The sequence below is a fragment of the Bolinopsis microptera genome, chromosome 10 (assembly GCF_026151205.1).
Source record: "Bolinopsis microptera isolate Bmic1 chromosome 10, MBARI_Bmic_1.0, whole genome shotgun sequence".
Lineage (NCBI taxonomy): Eukaryota > Metazoa > Ctenophora > Tentaculata > Lobata > Bolinopsidae > Bolinopsis > Bolinopsis microptera.
In genome coordinates this window covers 12,992,102-13,008,552 of record NC_087081.1, presented here as the reverse complement: position 1 = coordinate 13,008,552, position 16,451 = coordinate 12,992,102, and the positions used below count along the sequence as shown (strand labels likewise).

General features: G+C 37.6%; 2 protein-coding genes across 4 annotated transcripts in view; one reads left to right on the top strand and one right to left on the bottom strand.

Annotated features, from left to right (window-relative positions):
- The first annotated feature begins 9,830 nt into the window (after positions 1-9,830).
- LOC134821854 (GMP reductase 1-like) lies at positions 9,831-13,899 on the top strand. Its single transcript, XM_063832671.1, has 8 exons — positions 9,831-9,940; positions 10,169-10,349; positions 10,862-11,036; positions 11,441-11,537; positions 12,335-12,444; positions 12,746-12,847; positions 13,151-13,265; positions 13,431-13,899. The coding sequence occupies exons 1-8, from the start codon at positions 9,831-9,833 to the stop codon at positions 13,597-13,599; spliced, it is 1,059 nt and encodes a 352-aa protein (XP_063688741.1). The 3' UTR covers positions 13,600-13,899.
- Positions 13,900-13,950: 51 nt separating this feature from the next.
- LOC134821853 (calpain-5-like) overlaps positions 13,951-16,451 on the bottom strand; it is a 62,526-nt gene continuing 60,025 nt past the window's right edge. For all 3 annotated transcript variants that reach the window (XM_063832668.1, XM_063832667.1, XM_063832670.1), the window contains 4 exons: positions 16,303-16,403; positions 15,782-15,927; positions 15,272-15,364; positions 13,951-15,019 (listed from right to left, as the gene is read on the bottom strand). In XM_063832668.1, coding sequence (XP_063688738.1) covers positions 14,510-15,019; positions 15,272-15,364; positions 15,782-15,927; positions 16,303-16,403 — 850 coding nt within the window. In that variant the 3' untranslated portion in view covers positions 13,951-14,509. The remainder of the gene's footprint in view (positions 15,020-15,271; positions 15,365-15,781; positions 15,928-16,302; positions 16,404-16,451) is intronic.

The window sequence follows — 16,451 nt, the reverse complement described above, 5'->3', positions numbered from 1 at the left end:
TTGTTATCTACTAATCACTCCTAAACTGAACGTTTTAGAGTCGAATTTCGAACCCTGCCATTCGGCCAAGAAATCTTAATCTGAAGTTCTAGAATTACAGTTCTAATGTTCTAGTACTAATGTATTAGTGCCCACTGCCCTAGATAAGATGTCGAGGCAGCTGTAACAACAAAAGAGACAGCCAGTAACCAATTGATAAAAAGACGAGGGAATGACACACATTATCATACGATGGGAAAATATATGCGAACCAAACCACTGCACTGCGGTATTACTATTATGGTAAATGAGCTAAATTTAACTGCAGCCAACAGATCTCAATCCAGGGATTACAGACCAATATTGGTCGAGGCATGAGTGAAGTCAATTATAATTATAAAGTGGGGTACTGGTCAGTGGTCAAGCAACAGTCTGGCCCGGATCCAGTGCCAAATTATTTTAGGTCTGGTATTCTTAGCATATATCATGGTTTCATGGAATCCGGAAATAAATCAAAAGTTGAATTCTGGTCATTACATTTTGGCTAAATTGGTGCCAATGAAAATTAATTGTTGGAGTTTTCACAAATCATGCAGTAGTTAAACTTATTTACTGATGACTCCTAAAGTGAGTGTTTTTCAGTATAACTATATGACGTGCATGAGTCGGCAATTGCAAACAATTTGCTGTTAGCGGCCGACCCTTTGACCATAAGAAACCGTAATTTTGAAAAATTGCCCTTTCGTAAGACACAAATATGCTGCTGGCTTGGCCCATTAAGAGAGATGCCCAATAAAGTAGATAATTCTCCAATTTTTGTAGGAGTTTCTGGACACAAAGTGAGTCATCTTACATCTTGTGACAAATGTTGCTCATGAGTCTTTAAGACCTTTCTAGTTAACAGTCCAATAGCCCATCTGTGAATATTGTCATTTTTCGCTCGGCAAAAATCCGTTTTTCAGCCACATTTCCGAAAATAAGCCTTTTAGGGTATATGTTGCTTCATAAGTTGTACATTAATGTGGCCATTAGGTACATTTTGGTGTATCAGAATAGTCTCTACGACCTTCCTAGGCGGAAATGCCAAAAATCACGGAAATTATGAACTGCGTCAAGCCAAAAACCGTTTTTCGGCCATATTTCCGAAATGAAGCATTTTAAGGTATATGTTGCTTCATAAATTGTATATAAATGTGGCTATTAGGCACATTTTGGTGTATCGGAATAGTCTTTAAGACCTTCCTGGGCTGAAATACAAAAATTCGACTGACCGTGAAACCCTGAAAAAGGGTGTGGCCGAAAACGCCACTATTGCATTTTTTTCAAAAATGCAATAGTGTCCAAATGTTTTAAGAATCATCTAGAGAGGTGATAACCGTTGAGAAATCGCTTTTAACACGAAAAGCTAACGAGATTCCGTTTCGTCTCTGACTATTTAGTTTACATTGTATAAACAAATTATTCGACGTCATAAACACCCCTTGATGACGTCATCAAGTTAACCGTTTTTAAAACTTGATTTTCGACAAAGTTATAACTTTTAAAATTTATTTTATACAACAAGAATTGCGCCCGTTTTTTCGTTTTGGCGGACGCTAGATTTCCATTTCACATTTACTATACATTTAAGTATAAGCTCCAATCAGCTCACTTCAATCTTCATGATATTAATATTGATAAATTATGCATCAAATACGGGAAACACTTGAAATTTAGTTCAATTGCCGTAGAACTTAACTTGTATCTGTAATTCAAGAAATTATCAGCAAAGGTAAACTATACTCATGTACATATCAATACACTACGCGTGCCACGTACAAATTGGGGGTATTACCTAATAGTAATATTATACATTATATGCATCATATACATGAAAACACAGTCGCGCCGCGCATTCATAGATCACAGGCTATCTATACATCACATCTCCGCAAGCAATTCTCGCGCGCGCGCGACTTTTTCGTTGCATGGTAACGGACGGAATGACATCATATTCAGACCCGCCTAACGCGATCTCCAAAATCCACGTTTTTCTGCCAAAACCTCCATTCGTAACCTTTCACTATTGCCTTTTTTCAAAAGAGTGAAAAGGAAAAAATTAATTTTATTCAAAATCTGAGGAAATTTTCACCTTAGATAATTGTTCAAGCATTCTGAAAATCTACCGGAAAGTTTTCTTATCTTACTCCTTCATAAAGATATTCGCTATTGAAGTTAGTGCTTTTTTGAAGAATAATTTTATAAAAACACTAATTTTACGTTCTAGTATTCTCTAGTGTTGGGCCATCCCTAGGGTTGTGAAGCTCAATTTTGCTTTCTAAAGGTCTAAATTGTGTCATAAGCTGGTTTAAAAGTTGTAAATCAAAACGTTGCACACGTGAGGACACGCCCAAATTGATAGAAAATTGCTAAAATCACTGAAAATTGGTGTTTTCACGATTTTGATAAACTTTGGAGTCCCGTTGTGATCGAAGTTATATTTGAAATCTTTTGAAACTTTGCACGCTTATTAAACTATATATAAAATACCGCTATGCAAAAATTGTCGGTGATTCAGTATTGGATGCGCACGCAACGTCCGCTCAAAGTTTGCACGTGCGAAAGGTGAGAATTTTGCTCATTCGTTATTTCGAATAAATTCTGCTTTCCCACGACATTTAAATGAAATTATATATGGATTTAATGCCAACTTGAATGAGTAAAAAGTGCCATATTCAGTCAGTGATCGACAGATATGCTTACCTAAACACAAGGAAATGTTTTCAAAGGTAAAATTTCGAAATCATTGAAATTACCTCCTTATTAATAAAGTTATGTGTTTACATTTCGACTTTGTAAAGTACCCTCACATTATAATCAAAAAGAGATGATATTTGACCAAAACCCATAATCATGGGTAGAGTGGACCGCTGCCAGTGTCTCTCTTTCCCAAACAAAAGTAAATGATATTAATTTGAATGACCGTCTGCAAATGCAAAATGATACCGAGAATGAAATCGGTCGCTCGCTTTTCCCATTCATTTACAATTACAATTGTAACAGATTAAGAAGAACTACCTGAAGGCAGCTGTACTCGGCAATACAGATTCAACAATTGATAAACATCAGCTAATTGGACACTAACTATATATACCGTCCTTATCCCAAAATACTAGGTATCGACCCGAAAGCAACCAAAAAAGATTTTCACAGCATGTGATTGATGCAATTATTCAAAACAATTCGTTATATTATAAGCAGTGAATGAATGGGAAAAGCGAGCGACCGATTTCATTCTCGGTATCATTTTGCATTTGCAGACGGTCATTCAAATTAATATCATTTACTTTTGTTTGGGAAAGAGAGACACTGGCAGCGGTCCACTCTACCCATGATTATGGGTTTTGGTCAAATTATAATTATATATATACACAGTCCACGGTCATTACTTTTACGCTGAAGACCTTAGCGTGAATAATTATGTCCGTGAAAATAATGTCTGTGGCATTAAGGTCCGTGAATAATAAAGTCCGGTAATTATTTCCATTAAATTTAGTGTGTGTCCCTACATATACGTATATATAAGGCTTTATAGCCTAAAGCTTCTTTCACCGAACTAAAGTCATTTTTTGCCGCGAGGTCAAATTTCTTTTTAAATAAAGCTTTTTTACCGGACAAGCATTTTTCTATCCTTTTTGACATTAATTGTAGAAGAGTGATCTCTATCGGCTCTGTAACGCCATCACGCACTACGTCACGTACAACTTCATGTTCACGTACAGGCGTCACGTACAACTTTACGTACAAGTACGTCACGTACAGGCGTCACGTACAACGTCACGTACAGGCGTCACGTACAGCATTACTTGACTGTCAGTGTTCGATCGTTTCCCCGGATGTTAATTGTTAAATGTTAATGCTCATGTGACCCGGCATCCTTTTAAATGTGAATATTAAATATTCATAGAACTTAATTAATGTTAGTTAAATGTAAACATGAGTAACTTAAGCTATTCTAGCAAAACAAGTAAAAATATTTAAAGAGGGCTGTTTAAAAAGTATTGTTTATTTAAGATCAGACCGCAAATTTGTGTCCAAACTCCAAGGTATTCCAGTCTCCATCATCGCTTTTAATTTTTCCACTGCTCTTTTACAGTTTTACTTTACTTTTAGAGCTCGTTCATTAAACTTTAAAGACTTACTGAGACTTCACCTGACCGAGAGTTTCACAGAAATCCTTTTTTTAATTTGGAATAGCTCTTACTTACCAGGTATTCGGGTGTTGCAACATTTGGTATGATGTTTTTATTTTTCAGTTTTCATAAAATGTATTTTGATCATGTTATGTTCGATTTTCTAATTTTACAGCTGCTCGTTAAGGAATTAGGACGATTGTTTTCGAAGTGGTGATGATGTTTATGTCATTTTCCTTGATTTGATTTGATTTGATTTGACTCGTGTTTAATTTTCCTTCAGCCATCACTTCTGTAAGTTTATCAGGGAGAAATTTAACAAATCTGGTAACCTGGTTGGCGGAAAACATTCCTACGTGTTATATTTCACGTGCTACTCTTTATTACGGGGTATTATAAGTGGCGATATTTATTACGACTATATATTTGAATTTGGAACCTCACGAATTTCCCACCGCTAAGTTAGTGTGATCATTGGTTTTAGCAATAATTCGTTGAACGGGAAAAGTTTTGACTTCTACATCAAATCCGTGTCAAAGCCTTGAATCGGTAATCAAGTCTCAGTAGAATTAGAAAAAGTACCTTGGCCCTTTTAACAATTCCTCACCCTTTTCCCGCCCCCACAATTCCAGACTTTAATTCCCTGTCGTTCAAGAGAATTGGTCGAGAAGATGTAACACCGTTATATTATGACATAATGAGCATTTCTCATTTTGCCATGGGACAATTTGTTGTATTTGTTTCGCTGTGTTTCACTAGTTCTTATGGCTCTACTCAGCGAAGCATGTAATTTACCCTACGTCATGGGGGTTATTCGGAATCAGCGTCCAAAAATACATCGAACGAAATCACGTTCATACCCTCAGAGCCTTTTCACAAGATTTTTAATAAATTTGGGCGAGCGATTTAAGTGGGAGTAAGTTTTTATCTCTGATAACCATTAACAAAATAAGACAGGAAAAAGCTCCGGTGTCTGCTTGATAAGACTTGACTTTATATTCTGAGATAACACATTATCTAATTGTGAAAAATATGTTTCAGTTGCTCCTCCGTCGCGTGGTTGCGCTTAAAACAGGTGACATACGCTATGCATACTGCACAGGCTTATTTTTGCAGAGAATTATTTGTAATTGTAGAGTAGATTGATTAGCAGTTATTGTGGTAGCTCAGTAGAGTGTAGACTAATTAATTACCAATAAAAACCAGTATTATCTACCTGCATTAATTACCAGTAATAACCCCCTGTGTGCATGTTTACTGGTTATATCCCCTGTATATAGTTATACCTAGACATAGTGTTGTAGTAATAATACATGTTGTGCATTTGTTTGACTTAACTATGACCGGTCGATTAGTCTCAATGATAACAAAATGTAAGTGTTGATAATGATCGATAATTGATAATCGGTACGTTTCTTTTGATTTGAACGCTAACGAAAGTGTGCTGGATTTTGGACGGTGTGATTATTTTTAGCCTGTTGCTTTTCAGCTGCAATGAACTATCGATATAGTTATGTAATGGTAGTTACTAGTTAGATACTGCTATTCCCTTTAACACCTTATCAGTATCAGTCTAACTTGGTTTATATATCTAATACCAGTCTATTGTATAAGTGTATAGGTTTATACAGCCATACTGAAGCAACTTTGCCTCGCCGCTTTTAAACAACATATAACGCCGACCTCACACTTCACTAATACTCTACCTATCTAATGTAATAAAGGTGTCCGGTATATTACTAGTGATGTCATTGTGTGGTATTTCACAAGATGTTCTCAGTTTTATACGGCTCACGTGCTGAGCTTCAGCCCCAATAAAAACGTGTGACAGCTGACAGTGAGAATATATTGGTATTGCTGTATTGGCCCCCCAGTTAGCTAAGTATATTGCTTGTTGTTCTGTTTGTTGTTCTGTTTGTTGCACTGTGTACTGGAAAGTACTGTAAATTCACCGTTATAGTTATAAAATGGTGTAGAAAACTCTGTCTGCAACTTCGTAAGCCGTGAATAAATGGGGAAAGCGAGCGACCGATTTCATTCTCGGTATCATTTTGCATTTACGGACGGTTATTCAAATTAATATCATTTCCTTTTGTTTGGGAAAGAGAGACACTGGCACTGGCAGCGGTCCACTCTACCCAATTATGGGTTTTGCTCAAATAAGGTAATAGTGAGATAGTAGTAGAGTGTAGAACACTCTGTCAACAACAGTACTGCACATACTGCTGATAGATTTCTGAAGGACTAATTTTATTGCAGCACCGCGCAGCTCGACAAGAAGGTAACTTTGCAACACCTTCATACATATAGTTTGTTATAGGGCCGACTTTATTGAAGCTTTTATTACCCAAGTTCATTTGCTCATTTTGTAACATGATATGAAACTTTGCGATATGTTTAATAGCATGGGGTTCGTAGTATTTCAAAATGACACCTCAGAAGTATATGACAGGTGTACTTTATGGTTGCTGGCTTTTACTCTCAAGTTCTAGTAATCTAAATATAGCACATTTTTCTTGAATATTGTGATCGCTATAATTATGCTCAGTTTGTGGAGCCAGTGGTTCTTTATTTCCAGTTTCGCTTATGAACATTTCATTTTCAATGTTGAACACATTTTTATTCTCGCAAAATATGCTCCTACAATACTCCTACAGTCCTACAATACTCCTACAATACTACTACAAGAATGACAATTACATTGAAGTGTTAACAAATTAACAAGTCAACCTACATAATATTATGTTGTTTAATTGTAGCGGATGTTCTCAGCTCCTTATAATAGACACTGAATCCTTACAAACCTCTTCTGAAGAGGGTTTCAGGGCCGCTTGTTGTTACCATGGTTACATGGCCGGTTGTTGTAAGTTTAGCTTCTTTGCTTGTGTTTACAGGGCCGCTTGTTGTAGGTTTAGCTTCTTTGCTTGTGTTTACAGGGCCGCTTGTTGTAGGTTTAGCTTCTTTGCTTGTGTTTACAGGGCCGCTTGTTGTAGGTTTAGCTTCTTTGCTTGTGTTTACAGGGCAGGTTGTTGTAGGTTTAGCTTCTTTGCTTGTGTTTATAGCTTGTTGTAGGTTTAGCTTGTTTGCTTGTGTTTATAACTTGTTGTAGGTTTAGCTTATTTGCTTGTGTTTACAGGGTAATTATAGTTTCCAGGTCACATGTACTTGGTCACATGCACTTACCATAAGGGAATAATATTGAATAAAAGTTCATACCGGCCAACTCAATTGTAGCACATAATTATTTGATCTGATGATCTGATCTGATTTGATCTGATATAACTGATCTGATATATAGTTTCATTGCGTCCTTATATATAAGTATATATATAACAGTAGACCCGGGTAGGTCTAAAAACTGCGTACAGCTTTTTCATTCCCACCTTTTGTCTGGCTTCCACCTTCGATCTTTTTTTTTAGGTTGCTCAGGTTGTGATTTTCATAATAATGTTAAATTTTCTATCATTTGTAAGAATTATTTTTGTAGGCTAGAGATGTAATTTTATATACGAAGATATCACCTACTTGATGCCGTTTCATTGCTTAAATCCAATTTAACAACTTTTGTAGCACATAATTGTACATACCACCCGTTTTTCTTTGCTGTGTAGGTGTGTTTGTGATGAAAGGTGATGTACACCCACTTTTGTATGTCTTCCCCACTTTCGGGAGAGTTCCATAAAACACAAACCGTGTTGTTGTTGGCAAATATTCCGGTGTTGTCAATGTCTAGTACTGCAGTGCAATGTTCTTATTTTAGTTACACGTCACATTACGTGTCACGTGATTGACGTTTGATTGCTTGATGTTTGTTTTTCAACAATTTTACTAGCATGATGCTTTTGTTTGATAAGTTTGTAAAGCTAGATTTGTTCTTATCAATAATTATGCTCAGGACGTTTGTACAGTCAGATTATGTTAACATGTTTTGTTTATCGATATTTGAAATTGAAAGATTAGATAATAGTAGGCTTGGTGGATGGTATGAAATAATATTAATACGTTCGCTGGTCATGAACAATGAGATTAATTCTATTATTTTGTGACCGTGGTCAGCTTCAGATCATGGAATTACTCGTGATTTAGATTTTAAAATTATAGCTATGGTAAATAGCTCATTTGTTGGTCAAATAAAATTACTTTTTTTTGTTGAATTTTGCTTTCGTTTGGGTCAAAATGTGACTGAAATTGACGAATAAAGTTTTGGGACAAAACAAACCATAAAATATGCGGTTTGCAGAGTTAAAACTGCCATATTATTGTCCGAAAACTAGAAAAGTTCCGCAATTTTACCTGATACCATCCGGATATACACAACCTACTCTGTATTTCCGAAAAAGCCCGGTAAGTAAAACGAGGAATTGAAAGAAGACTTTGTATTAGATTTGTCCAGAATAATGTAGTTTATTTTTTTGTCCCATAACTCCATAAGGAATATATAACTATATAAATGGGGCATCATTTTAATTGAATCTTGTCATCTTAACAATACATAAATACGAGAAACGTTTAACTATATATAGTTGCATACAACTCCATACTCCATAGTACTAAGTACATACAGCTAAATCCACACTTATTTCTCCATAGTGTGGCTTCAATAAGTTTCTATGACAAATTCCAGTATAGTAACCATAGTAACTAATTGACATTCACAGTTCAAATTGAAAACATTGTGTTACACGTGTTACTATGAAACAAGATTGAGTAACTTATCTAGCAACAAGACATCTCTCTACATGGGTAGAGACATGGGTAGAGACATGGGTCAGACATTACCATGTAATTTGACTTTTGAATCGTTTAATCCGTTTAATACGAAGCAAAAGCGATCATGAAAGAGCTCTTAGAGATATATAGTCACACTGGAAGGAAAAGGAGATTGCGGCTATATAGTCACACTGGAAGGAAAAGGAGATTGCGGCTATATAGTCACACTGGAAGGAAAAGGAGATAGCGGCTATATAGTTACACTGGAAGGAAAAGGAGATTGCGGCTATATAGTCACACTGGAAGGAAAAGGAGATTGCGGCTATATAGTCACACTGGAAGTTAAAGGAGATTGCGGCTATATAGTCACACTGGAAGGAAAAGGAGATCGCGGCTATATAGTCACACTGGAAGGAAAAGGAGATTGCGGCTATATAGTCACACTGGAAGGAAAAGGAGATTGCGGCTATATAGTCACACTGGAAGGAAAAGGAGATTGCGGTTATATAGTCACACTGGAAGGAAAAGGAGATTGCGGTTATATAGTCACACTGAAAGGAAAAGGAGATTGCGGAAAAGGAACATGGTATAATGCTCCATAACATAGTGTGGCTTCAATAAGACATTCACACCATTTTGCAATATTCTCCGATCTCTAGATGTAAAGAAGTGGTTTGTAAATGGGCTATTGTCAGCCAATTGAGTTGTGACTCGTTCCTGCCTCTCAGGATTGCCTAACAAACATGTTGCCATAGTAACACAATATGCATTGACTACTGTAGCAATTTTCAAAGATCATAGAGAAACTGGCCCTGGACATTCCGTATAGCAGTAGTAGTAGTACTGAGTAGTAGTAGTATTAAAGTGTTAAATAAAACTTATTGTTTCAACTTTCTTTGAACATCCTGTAACGTGTTACCATGGTAACAAACATGTTACCATAGTAACACAATATGCTACCATCTCTAGATGCCAAGAATAGAATTTGAAATAAAGCTGGGGTATGAAGACGTGCTGTTCCGCCCCAAAAGAAGCACACTGGCTTCTAGATCTGATGTTACCTTGGAAAGGGAGATCAGGTATGTGCTTTTTGTAAGTTACAAACTGTACAGTAAAAGCAGTGACATGATATTTATTTGTATGTGGTCGGTTATTGATAATATTAATAATACCGATTTCGAATATTATGTTAACGAAGGACGTGCCAACTTAAAACCACAAAAAACTCAAATTGTCGAACAAAATCCAACAAAAGTACTGTCGGTAAACATAATATTATACCTAATACTTTTACCCAACCCTCTTAGATTCCGTAACTCCGGTCTAAAATACCGTGGTGTACCTGTAATGGCTGCAAACATGGACACAACAGGTACATTCGAGATGGCACGTGCATTTGCCGCGTGCCAGATGTTCGTGTGTATTCACAAGCATTACACTGTGCAGCAGTGGGTGGAATTCGCTGCAAATAACCCGCAGAGTATCGAGGTGAGGGCTGAGTGAGGGGACCCCCCCTGAGTGAATATTTCTACTGATACCATTTAATTATATTAGGATACAGTGAAACCTTTATACATTTTATAACTTTTATTCTAATAAAATGTATTCAAAAAATTCATTTGAATAACATTTATAAATGTTATTCATAAAAATTTGTACCGATAAATGAAAATTATATATATTTGGATTGCATGCCATGCTCATTGCTCAAAAGAGCTAATCTTCCTACATTTGAAACTGCAGACCACATCAAATGGTTCCATTTCTAATTATGATCTAAGTTTCATACAAGCTTCGTTATATATTATGTAATTTAATGAATATTTTGAAACATAATTGGATTACGAGAAAGCGATTTAAAATACGTGTATACTGCATGTATAATTATATGATATACATGATGATTGTCGTTTAACTGAAAAAGAATTTTGGGATTTTTAGAAATGATAAAAATATTTATGAAGAAGCAAATTGACTTATACTCTTATACAATCATTCAGCACGTAGCAGTGAGTTCGGGCTCATCTGAAAGGGACCTAGATAAACTTAAAGACATCATTTCTCAAGTGCCAGTAAACTTCATCTGTCTGGACGTAGCTAACGGGTACTCGGAGCACTTTGTGGCGTTTGTTAAGAAAGTTAGGGACACTTACCCCAGCAAGACTATCATAGCAGGTAATGTGTGACATTAAGAAAGTTAGGGACACTTACCCCAGCAAGACTATAATCATAGAAGGTAATGTGTGACATTAAGAAAGTTAGGGACACTTACCCCAGCAAGACTATCATAGCAGGTAATGTGTGACATTTGGGGAACCATGAGTGAATTATATTCCAAACTTTAAATAGTACCCTATCTGTTCCATGGTAGCATGACTCAGTTATTTGATAATACAGAACTGGTAAATCTGTTCTAGCAAAGAAGAAGGAGAGTAAAGTTCAATATAAAGATATTATAACAATATGTTAATTGTTAACAAGGTTTGGCAGGTAGAGGGTCCGCAGTAGTCCCATTACCTTAGTATTGCTGTACAACTATACTACAAAGATATAATAACCTTAAGATACTTTGCCAACAGGTAACGTAGTGACAGGTGAAATGGTTGAAGAACTGATCTTGGCTGGAGCAGATATTGTTAAAGTTGGTATTGGCCCGGGATCAGTCTGTACCACCAGGTTTGTCTACACTTATCACCATGACAACAGTTACTTACTGCTCTGTCACCTTATCGCCATGACAACAGTTACTTACTGCTCTGTCACCTTATCACCATGACTACAGTTACAATAAGCAGATATTGTTAAAGTTGGTACAGGTCCGGGATCAGTCTGTACCACCAGGTTTGTCTACACTTATCACCATGACAACAGTTACTTACTGCTCTGTCACCTTATCACCATGACAACAGTTACTTACTGCTCTGTCACCTTATCACCATGACAACAGTTACTTACTGCTCTGTCACCTTATCACCATGACAACAGTTACTTACTGCTCTGTCACCTTATCACCATGACAACAGTTACTTACTGCTCTGTCACCTTATCACCATGACAACAGTTACTTACTGCTCTGTCGCCTTATCACCATGACTACAGTTACAATAAGCAGATATTGTTAAAGTTGGTACAGGTCCGGGATCAGTCTGTACCACCAGGTTTTTCTACACTTATCTACGCTGTACTTTTTCTCAGCGAGGATTCATCTCCATCGTCCAGCATTCAGTTTTACTTTTTTACACTTTCTGGAAAAGTTATATATCATTTGAAAGAAAGATACGGACAAGTATTTTGACTATCCAACCATGTACAGTAAACACCGATTTACCGTGAAGTTTGGGGAAAGGAAACATCCGCGGTCAATCTGGGTCCGTGGATTTGTCTGTTTACAATATGCATAAATTAAGCCTTCTTTGAGGGAAGGAAATGGCCGCGGTACATCGCTGTTTACAGTAACTATTCTAAACCACCAGGAAGAAGACAGGAGTAGGGTACCCCCAACTTAGTGCAGTGTTGGAGTGTGCTGATGCTGCTCACGGTCTAGGAGGACACATTGTAGCTGATGGGGGGTGCACCTGCCCAGGTTAGTTTCATTCTTATTTAAAAGTGAGGAAGATTCACTCCCTGATATGAAGCTATGGAACACGGGCCAGGGTGTCCATAATGATCAGGACAATATTTCTTCAATGCAATCCGGAGAGGCAAACCATTTATACTAATTGTGTTCCTGTTCAGGTCCCTGCCACGGTGTCCAAAATAAGGGCCAGGGCAGTTCTTCAATTAAAGCCGATAAATTTGACCATTACCATAGCTGTATAACAGTATAACGAGTAGCGAAACCTTTTATCTAATAATCATCATAAACCATGTGTGTATGACAACAGGAGACGTTGCAAAGGCGTTTGGAGCTGGAGCTGATTTTGTCATGTTGGGAGGAATGTTTGCTGGGCACGACGAAGGGTCGGGGGAGATCATCGAAAAAGATGGTGAGTAGTTCATCAGTAAATCATTTTTATTAAGTGTGTAGCTTCAAGATGAGTACTAATCTTATTTTTACTAGGTACTGATGACGAGCGAAACTATTTTGCCCATGTTGTAAAGATTTAATTGAAACTTTTTGAAACTCATTCGCTTGTCTGATTGCGGGAGCTCCTGATTTTTGATCTAGATTTGAATGGGTTCAATCAATTAAAGGTTTGGTTAGATTTAGCTTCAAATTATCAAAAAGTTCACTAATTTCTGACAAAGAGAGCTAAATTATTGATCATAAAAGCATAACATCTCCACAGGCCAGAAATTTGTTAAATTCTACGGAATGAGTTCAGCTACAGCAATGGAAAAGCACTCGGGAGGAGTAGCCACCTACAGAACCAGCGAGGGGAAAACTGTTCTTATACCTTACAAGTAAATTATTCTCCTTCTTCATTAAATTTTATATAAATCATAATAGAAAGTAACTCAGGGTATTTTATGCTCCCTACAATATTCAGTGAATGAAAATATAAGTGTGAATACCGGTTTGGTAGTTCACCTCAAATGCCACTATAAAGCTATAAATATTCTCCGCAGGGGTTCAATAGAAGTAACGATACAAGACATTCTGGGAGGAGTAAGATCCTGCTGTACGTATGTTGGAGCAGTGAAACTGAAGGAGCTCCCTAAGAGAACCACCTTTGTGAGGGTAACCAAGCAAATTAACGAGATCTACGGGAAACAGAGCATCAATAAAACAGATTAAGGATGTGGTGACTTGTGAGTCTCTGGGAGAGTTGCTGGTTACCTTGGTGAGGAAGGAAAAGCTGTAGCAAAGTAGATTGGTTTAAGGACCAAATGGGTGTTCTGTATCACTAGTTCTTGTTTCGTATGTTTTTATTGTAATTGTAATTTTGATTGTGCTCATTCATTATGAGTAAAAAACTTATGTACCTGCGATGGTACTATAAGCTTATAAGGTACTTTAAGGTACCTGAGGATTTTGACTAAATTATTTGTGGGATACTATAATTGGGTTATAAAACATTTTCAAGCATTGAATAAATTTGTCTCTTTCGTTTCTGCTACTGGTACAATAATCAAAACACTATGGCTTGAATTCAAGGAAAATTTCAATAGCAAAAATCAAACAAACAACATAGAATAAAAACGAAATAAAGAGCCAACAATCAAAAACGAAAAGGGGTTCATCATCATCAGAAGTGTCGAGCAACAACTTTTTACAAATCGTACACTCATGGTGATCTGTCGTGAGTAAAATTTATCAAACTTGTCAGAAAAAGGATCGCATATTTAAGAAAAACAACGTTCAAATCTTCAATCAATTTCACCTTGGAGTTGGAGCAACAGTTCTGAGAATCGATCCATTGGTTTTACCATCCACGTGATCGCCGTTTCCAATAAAGTTCACATTACTGCAATTAGGCTCAGGGATCGGAGTGGGGTACTGATAAGGAGGGAGTATAGTTCCTGCTCTCAGAGAATGATCGGAGGCAAGCCCTCGCAAGGGCTGCTCCGGGGAAAGAGTCTTATCACAGTTAACCATCAGTTTCACAGGTCTATCATCATCGAACAAATCATCCAGAGAATTTGAACCCCCCGGAACAGGAACCGGCCCTCCGTTCTGAGGCCGAGAGTGCATTGACTTGGATCTGTTAGCCTGAATGATGGCGTCCTCGTCTGTAGGGTGACGAGACCTGGACCTTCGTGCGGGGGAGGCCCTGTTCAGCTGCTCTCGGTTCAGAGCAGCAGTAGGGGGGAAGGATGATCTGGTCAGCATTGTAGTTGCTTCCAACTGAAGGTCGGTGTGGACTGTTGGTTCCAGATCTAACTAAAGAAGATATGGAACCTTGGTTTGATAGCGCAACATGGTTCAACAACGCCACCCCACCTCGCGGTTCAGTCCTGCACTTTCTGTCTCTATTTGAACTGTTTTCAGATTCTGAGGTGTCCATTACACGTTCTCGTCCTCTATCCATGGATACAACTTGGACGTTACTACCGCCCTTTGGGATACCCCGGAATACTGTGGGAAGAGGGTTGTACCGGACTATGAGGGTGATGGAACCTGCACATCTGGATCCACCTTTTTTACTTGATTTGGGTATGGCAACGGGGGTTTTGTTGGCTGATGTCTTCTTGGATAATGTTAGTTGACAAACGACCTGAGCGAGTTTGTGTTATTCACGAAAATATGATCAGATCTTCAGCTCCTAATAGGTCAATAGGTTTTTAAAATCTTGGAAATATTATAAAATCACCAAACAAGCCTACAGCTCTACAATGTTGTTAGTTTGAATTTGCCCCTAGTCAAATCCTTGTAAACTAACCAAAACACACAAAAATGAGGAAAGGGTGTAATCTGAACGATGCCAGGGACAAATCTCAGAATTACACCCGATATCTCGTTATCTTACCTTATGATCTCCAGTGATGATAGGGAGCTGGCAGGTCTCTGCGAGACAAACGTCCTCCTTAGCACTGGATCCTGGAGCTGGTTTATACCACACCTGGACAAAGATAATTATTCACTCAACTATCACGTGACTTACTTGCGTCCATTCAAGCTGGTTTCAACTGTCGGAAGCCCTTATATAACTTTATAACAAATCTTGAAGTTCAACTGTAGAGTGATTTGGCTCTAAACTCGACTATCACGTGACTGCTTTTATAACAAATCTTGAAGTTCAACTGTAGAGTGATTTGGCTCTAAACTCGACTATCACGTGACTGCTTTTATAACAAATCTTGAAGTTCAACAGCTGTAGACTGATTTGGCTCTAAACTCGACTATCACATGACTGCTTTTATAACAAATCTTGAAGTTCAACAGCTGTAGACTGATTTAGCTCTACACTCGACTATCACGCGACTGCTTTTATAACAAATCTTGAAGTTCAACAGCTGAAGACTGATTTAGCTCGCACCTGAACAAAGATGGTCCTTTTGTAGGGGCTCTTAGCGTGGAAGGTAGCGATACTGTTCCACAGCGGGTTAGGACCTCGCTTTATGGGAAACTGGCATTTGTCCTTTCCGCACCATATCACGCAGTATACCTCTTGTTCAGGGTCCGCTGTAAGGATGGTCATTAATCTTTTTATCTATTTAGCTATTTGTATGTCTCAGAATGTTTAATTTTCGAAATTTCGGATAATCACGTTTTTGTGACAAAGGACATAAAATGCGACAATGTTTCAATGTGGAAATATGTTCTAGAATATTACAGTTACACTAATCTATAAATATAATTGTGGTGTATCCGTCCTCATTCTAAAATATACTGTGTCTGTACAATGACTGCTTTCTATGTAGCATAATGGACTATGGAGCAAATGATAGAAAATCAATTCATCAGCGACTAAAATATTATCATAAACAATAAAACCAATGTTTACCACAGAAGGAACTGCAGGGCACAAACAGTATCGTATAAAAGAAAAGAGCTCACCATCGTAGCTGTGGGTTACGTCGGGGAGGTTCTCACCGCACAACAGCTCAACATCAATAACCTGCTTCTTTGTAACGGAGGGTGGCGCTTGCTTTAACGCTCTGGGGGTGAAGGATTAAATAGACAACTGGGCTCCTTTGTCTACTATT

What these genes read in the sequence shown, in the direction of transcription:
- LOC134821854 (XM_063832671.1), top strand. Translation starts at nt 9,831, where the DNA reads ATGCCAAGAATAGAATTTGAAATAAAGCTGGGGTATGAAGACGTGCTG. An exon ending in ACCTTGGAAAGGGAGATCAG is followed by an intron (nt 9,941 to 10,168) that starts GTATGTGCTTTT and finishes CAACCCTCTTAG; the next exon opens with ATTCCGTAACTCCGGTCTAA. An exon ending in CAGCAAGACTATCATAGCAG is followed by an intron (nt 11,037 to 11,440) that starts GTAATGTGTGAC and finishes CTTTGCCAACAG; the next exon opens with GTAACGTAGTGACAGGTGAA.